General features: G+C 46.3%; 1 protein-coding gene across 1 annotated transcript; it reads right to left on the reverse strand.

The window, feature by feature from the left end:
• Positions 1-403: 403 nt before the first annotated feature.
• Pp2C1 (protein phosphatase 2C) lies at positions 404-6,682 on the reverse strand. Its single transcript, XM_032439710.2, has 3 exons — positions 5,106-6,682; positions 4,183-4,630; positions 404-4,037 (listed from the first exon to the last, which is right to left on the reverse strand). Exons 1-3 carry the CDS (start codon positions 5,776-5,778, stop codon positions 1,208-1,210), a joined length of 3,951 nt encoding a protein of 1,316 aa, XP_032295601.1. The 5' UTR covers positions 5,779-6,682; the 3' UTR covers positions 404-1,207.
• Between the last annotated feature and the right edge of the window lie 598 nt (positions 6,683-7,280).

A 7,280-nucleotide genomic window follows, 5' to 3' on the forward strand; every position in this document is an offset into this window, starting at 1 on the left:
AAGTCCATTTGAATATTGCTGATGTTTGTTGTCACGCGTGGCACTGCCATATGAGTGTGAGGGAGAGGTAAGAACGAGAGATAGTGAATTTGTTTATTTTATTTTCTTCAAAAAAGAAGGAAATTGGTCTGCAGCGCCAATCGTTATCGATATCGGCATTTTGAGCATATCTTTTGATTAGAGTTGCCACTGTGCTGCTGAGCCGCATATGGCAGCTCTGCTTTGTTCAGCGCCACAAACGGTTATTCAAGCGACCATTTCAAATTAAAGCCGAGCTCATTTATATTTTTATAAAAATATCGCTTCGTTTATTTCATACAAAATATTTTCTTTTATTAAATTTGGTTGCATTTGCATTTCTTGGTAACAATTACAATAAATTTAAGAAAAAAAAAAATCGATATACACTATTTTAATCTTTTATTCGATTAAGCTTAAAGTGACATTAAAAAAAAAGTAGACGACAAGTATATATATATATATATATATACTGCTATAATTTATAACTAAACTACACATAATTTAATGCAAGAAACGTGATTTCAAAATAATATGAATGTTTTATAGTTATTAGCGTCTCACATCTAGACTATATAAATAAATACTTTCGACAACTTAATTCGTTACATGATGTTGAAAAATGAAGGAGCTCGCTTCAAATATTGTTTAAACGGGTAAAGCTTTTGTTTAACGCGGCGGACATAAACGATGATCGATTTAACCTGCTGTCTTAATGCAAAATTACAATATATATATATATACCTATATATATATATATATATTGATATATATATATATGTATATGTATATGTATTGATGCATGCATACACATATGTTAAGCGCTTAATACAATAAATTTTTTATGCTTATATAAATATATATATATATATCCATGTATACATATGTGTAAATGTTGTGTATGTATATGCATGTGTTTATATAGCTTAAGTATTTGTTTGTTATGTACAACATCTAAGTATGTGCGATGTGTCGTCTGTGTGTGTGTGTGTGTGTGTGTGCACCTACAATTTCGGTTTGTTACAAAGTAACATAATTTTACCAATTACTTTCACTTTGTCACATCTTCTAACTAATTATTTAGGTTTCATTTTAGCATTTGTACTTGTAATTTTGAAACGCATTGGCAGCGCCACTCACTAATTATTTACTCTCTTCACTTTTACTCAACTTAAACATGATATCGCTCTCAGCGCCGTCGCGATGTTGTTGTTGTTGTCGCTGTTGTTGCTGTTGCTGCTGCTGCGGCCGCGGCTGCTGCTGTTCGGCTGCGCGCACTGTAACAGCTGATGGCCGACACAAGGGTTGCCATCGCGGTGTTACTGTTCAGGCTGTTGCTGTTGCTGTTGCTATTACCGTTACTGATATTGCTGCCGCTGCTGCTGTTACTGCTGCTGCGCAGTGACCAACGCTTGCTCAAATCCGCTGCTGCCGCCAGAGCCGCTGTATAGGCGCGCGTTCCAATTGCAAGCGTCGGCACGACTGCATTTAGTTTCTTTGGCGACGGCGGCGGACGCGCTGCAATGCCACCGCCGCATGATTGCAGTCGCGTTGGCTTGCTAAACTGACTACTGGCGCTGCCGCCGCCGCCGCCGCCGCTGCTGTTGCTGCTGCTGCTGGACAATTGACTGGCGCTAAGTGTGCTGCGTCGTAGGCTGCGTCGCTGTTCGCGCTCCTCATTGGTGCGACGCAGACGTCGCGCGCTGCCGCCAACTGTTGTTGCAGATGTTGGCGTTGCCGGCTTGTTAAATGTGTGACTGGATTTGTTGCTGCTGTTGTTACTGTTGTTGTTGTTGTTGTTGTTGTTGTTGTTGTTGCTGCTGTTGTTATTGCTGCTGTTTTTACTGTTATTATTGTTGTTGTTGTTGTTGTTGTTGTTGTTATTATTATTATTGTTGTTGCTGCTGCTGCTGCTAACCGCTGGCGGCGCATTGCGCGTGCGCAGCGTCCGCTTTGTCATATCTAAGCTGCTCAGCTGACAAATGGTGCTGCGCAGCTGCCGCTTGCTAACGCCGCTGCTGGCCAAACTCAAGCTGTGACTGCGACGCGTCATCATAACGGTGCTGCCGCTGTTGACGCTGCGCCGCCGGTTGCTTCTGCTGCTGCTGCTGCTGCCACCGCCGACGCCGACGCTAGCGCTACTGCCGCTGCTGTTAATGTTAATGTTGCCGTTGCTGCCACTGTTAATGCTGCTGTTGCTGCTGCCGCTGGGCAATGCCTCGCTGCTGCTGCTGCTGCTGTTGGCATAGGCAACAATGGCAGCTGCGCTGGCGCCAATAAAGGACTTGCTTTTGCTGTGCTTGAACAGCTGCCGGCGTCGTGTTTGCATGTGTTGGTGATTCTCGTTGGGCACATTGCGATAGCGACGCATTGGTCGTCGGATCCGGGGCTGCATGGCCGGCAACTGTTGCTGCTGCAAGGGCGCCGGCAACTGTTGCTGCTGTAAAGGCGCCGGCAACGGTTGCTCGCTAATCTCCAACTGCAGCAACTGCTCTTCCGCACTGCTGTTGTGCATTGGCAAGGGCGTAGGCGTGGGCGTGGCTGGCAACGTGGAGCTCACCTCATTGTCCTGCAGCGTGTCCACACTGGGTTCGCTCCAGGGCGGTGCATAGACAAACGCAGACTGGCTGGAACAGCTGGAGGAGCTGCAGCTGGAATTGGAACTGGAGCTGGCCTCAACCAGCAGCAGTTGCTGTTGCTGCTGCTGTTGCTCCCGTTCCAGTGCCACCTGCTGTTCCTCATCGCGCTCCTGCTGCAGCAGCGCATTAAGCGCCAGCAGCTCTGCCGGCTGCTCCACATACGACGCTTCATGCTGCTGTTGCTCCAGTTGCCACCTGTTGCTATGCGCAACCTGTTGCTGCTGCTGCTGCTGTTGCTGCTGTTGCTGCTGCTGCTGCAGCTGCTGCTGTTGCTCGCGTCTCGTCTCCAGCTGCGTCAGCGAGTAGCCCTCCTGCTGCTGGTAACGCTGCTGCTCCTGCAATATCTCCTGCATGCTGCGCGTACTATTCAACAGCTGCTGCTGTTGCTGCTGCTCCTGCTGCTGCTGGTGGTGATGGTGTTGTTGTTGCTGCTGCTGCTGCTGCTCCACCAGTGGCTGTTGTTGCTGCTGGTGTTGCCGCTGTGACTGTTGTTGCTGCTGCTGCTGCGCCGCCTGCTGCTCGTTTAGCAGCGTATTATACGACTCGGCAAAGCTATATTCGGTGCTCGCGCTGACCGCCGCGTTGCTAACATAGCTATCATAGCTGTGCTCCAGGTGCTGTTGCTGCAATGCACAGATATTGCTGCTGCTGCAACTGTTGTTGCTGTTGTATAGCTCGAGTGTGGGCTCCGCTGCCGGTTCGACAACATCTTCGGATTCTTGCATCTCCACATCGATATCCGTGCGACGTTGTCGTATCGTTGATGTTTGCTGCCAGCTGGCAATTGATTGTTGCAAAGATTTGCGCCAGTATTTGCTCTGCTGTACCAAATCGTCATCGATTTCGTCCTCCTCCTGCTCCTCCTCTTCCTCCTCCTCCTCTTCCTCCTCCTGCTCCTCCTCTTCGACGACTTCCTCTAACAGCTCCTCCTCAATATAATAGTCGAAATTTCGATACGGCTCCGGCGGCAAATGCCGTTTGGCCAAGGCACTGTAGGGCGTGTCATGGAAATACTCCTTCTCTTCAATGTGGCCGCACAGCTCCAAGCTGAGTTCTTCATGCTCCAGCTCCCCCAAACTGGCGGGATAATTGTTCTCCGTATCCGACGGTTCCAGCTCCATCAAATCGCTGCTGCTGGCGGCAGCTGAAGTTGTTGTCGCTGCCGCCGGCGTCAGTATCACAGTTACAACGGATGTGTTGTCCGCACGCATCTTTTTGGTGGCCCAGGTCTTGAGGGCCTTGTCGACCAGCGCCTTGCTAGGATTCATAACGTCCTGTTCATGAAGACACTCGCCAATAATGTGCTTCTCACGCACTGAGTCGACCGCCTCCTGCGGCGTCACCACATTCCACAGGCCATCCGTGCCGAAAATGAGGCATCTAAAAAGACATTTTTATGATTAGCTAAATTTAAGCATGATTTTCTTTTTTTTTTTTTTTACTCAAAACCTTAAGAACAACATTTAAGCTTTTATCAACGTTAACCCAATCTGCATTCCCAATCAGTCCCTAAGGAGTCACACACCTGAACGTATTGGGATCAATTTTGACCACTTTAACATCCGGATCGGGGCTAACAACAAACTCCTTGCAGCGCGAATTGTAGCTCCAGAGATCGCCCAAGGAACGTGCCACAGCCAGAAAGGGTATATCATCGACAAGTGTGCGACGCTTGATGGGCCCGCGATGCAGCGGATCTCTGGGACGATTCCAGACTACGCGCGGCACACCAGACTTGATGGCCACCTGGCCGCCGGAACGCTGTATACGTGACTTCTCGGCCAGGGATTCGGGCTTATGGTCCGTTGTCAACTGTTTGGCGCGCCAGCGTCGCTCGCCAGGATTCTGATAGCCCAGCACAATGCCCGAGTCGCCCACATGACCGATGTAAATCTTTTCGCGGCGCATAAAAGCCACCGTTGCTGTGGTGCCGGCGGTGCTCAGATGCCCATTAGCCGTGCGTGGCCATTTATCTAAAAGTGAGTAAATAAATAGTACACAATGAATACCGTAAAATAATAAGTTTGCAGCGATAACAATTTAAAAATGTAAATATATCGATTAATCGCGCTATGCAAAAGTCTATTATGTTATTTTATACAAGAATATATATATTTTTCGTTGGTTGTTGCTTTTAATGATTTTGATCATTGTTAATTTTAACGTTTATTTCTTTTTGTGACGTCAAACTAACACCAAAATACAAATACAACCTTCTTTATGTGCACACTTGCTGCGATGCTATATGCGTTGAAGAGTATTGCCAACTCGCTCTAACTTATGGCCATAATAAGCAGAAACAGCGGGGTTGCCAACATACGTCATATTGCAAGCAGATGGCAAGCCTATGGAATATTCCACTCGCTGCCAGCAGAGCCAATCGATAAGCGATTATTTTTTTTGAGTGCTTGTACAATAGCTGTTCATATAGCTGACTCGCTCACTCACCTTGCTCCCGCCACATGGCAAAATGTGTGCCAATGTAGCCTTCGCGAATTGCACGCAACACATCCTCATCGTTATCGGACCAGAACAGCTTTTGCTTAACAATCTCCAGCATGAGATGCTCCTTGGCGTAGAGCGCCGCCTCTGTACCACCATGGCCGTCATAGATGCCAAAGAATGCGTATTCCAGTTCGTGCGTCAGAGGCGATTCCTGATACGCAACAGAGAATTGATCCTCCATATATTTACGACCACCCTGACTGCACTGCCCGGTCACACGCATATTGACGCCTAATGTAGGCGTGGCACTGGCACCGGTGCTCTCCTTGCTGCGCTGCCTACTGCCGCTATTGCCGCCACCTTTGCTGCGCATCGGGGGCGTTGAGCTGGTACTGTTAGTGCTTGTTGTTGCTGTAGGTGTGGCCAAAGGAACCTCCAGTTGGCCAACAGTTTTAAAATTCTCGCGCGTTGATCTCGAGTGAACAACAACATCAAGCAATGTGTTGCTGTTGTTGACCCGGGAACAACGTTGCTCGGTGACGGCAGCTACTGCTGCTGTATCCGGATTCGGATTCGCATCTGTGTAGTAGTTTATAACATCGTATTCCACATGGGCAACATCCCGTTCTGTTTCCATTTGATATCTGTTTGTTGTTGTCTGCATGCTGGGCAGCATTTTTGCATTTAGAGAAAGGAAGGTGGGGGGCTGGTTTTAGCCGGCGCCCGTTTTGTACTTGTTTTGGTTTTGTTTATGTTGCTGCTTCTTCTTGCTAGCTTAGCGCTGATTGCTGTTGTTGCTTTCGTCTTTCACAGCAGTGTTGTAATTTCATGTGACATTTGGCACTCGCACTCCCAATATTGACTGCTATTTACGCCGTCTCGCTCCGACATCAATTGGTAGCAAAGTGTGTGCAAGCGAGCGCACAACTGTTTCGACCTTTGTTTGTCTACGCTGGATGTGTATACATATATATATGTGTGTGTGGGTTTTTATAGTATTTACGTTGGTCGCTCTGGGTCTGTGTGTGGCAGCTTGCCTTCTTCTTTCTGCTTTTTGTTGGTATTTTGATTTTTGTATTGGAAATCGCCGCCAATTTTTACCGTTTTCTGCTGCTTGTGCTTTTCCCACTTCCCCTGTGATTGTTTTTGATTCTTAATTGGTGTAAAACGATGGGAAAATAAGCAGTCAATGCCAGTTGCAGTTTCACCTTGATGGAAACTCAGATTATGCGCGCGCTTTGCAAACGCAAACAAAACTCGTTTGCAGCCTCTTTTTCAAATTGTATAGTTTTTGTCGATTTTGTTGTTGTTGTTGCTCTTAAAGCCGTTGCAGCAGCACTCTTTCTTTTTAAATCTGCAGTTCTTGTCGTCGAGCATTTTCATTAGAATAATTTTCGAAATAAGCACGTACACACACACACAACAGCAAATTGTTAATAACACAAAAACGAAATCAAATAGAAAGCAAGCGAACGAACGAACAGAGAGCAGCAGAGTTGTAGCAGTAGCGTAAGTTTGACGGGGAAAAAACAACTGAACAGCGCGCTGCGACTTGTTTGTGCTGCCAACTCACAAAATAAGCGGGCGCTAAACAAGCAGGGCAGGCAGGCCACTCTGGCACACAAATACACACACGCATGCTCATACGGTATATAAACGTGTACATACATACATACATCCGTTCGTATATATGTATATAAGCATGTATGCGAACAAACGGTCGGGCAATTGAGTTGCTGTGTTGCCTGGGTTGCCAGACGTGCTGAGAGAAAAAATTGTGAAATTGCTTAGTAGGCACACACAGGGTTGCGGTGCAGAGGCGAGATCCCATGCTTTTGACAGGTTTGCGTAACCCCCCAACAGAGGTTGGCGCGTTGCTTCTAAGTTCGAAGTGCAACCATGTCACTGGCATATGCAAAAAAGAATTTTTACACTGATTAAAATATTTGGGCACTATAACAAAAATATAACCTTTTTTTTTAATATTCCTTAGCTATGCCTACATACATACATGTATGTATTCTTATATATACAGCTATGTAAGTCAGTACAATACAATACTTATGCTTATATATATATGTATGTATTTAAGACAAAAAAAAATTCTTTATTAGAATCAAAATTTTACAGTTACAAAAATATTGAATATAAATGAATTCTTCAGGTAGGTCCATTTTA

Source organism: Drosophila virilis, chromosome X, assembly GCF_030788295.1.
Source record: "Drosophila virilis strain 15010-1051.87 chromosome X, Dvir_AGI_RSII-ME, whole genome shotgun sequence".
Taxonomy (NCBI): domain Eukaryota; kingdom Metazoa; phylum Arthropoda; class Insecta; order Diptera; family Drosophilidae; genus Drosophila; species Drosophila virilis.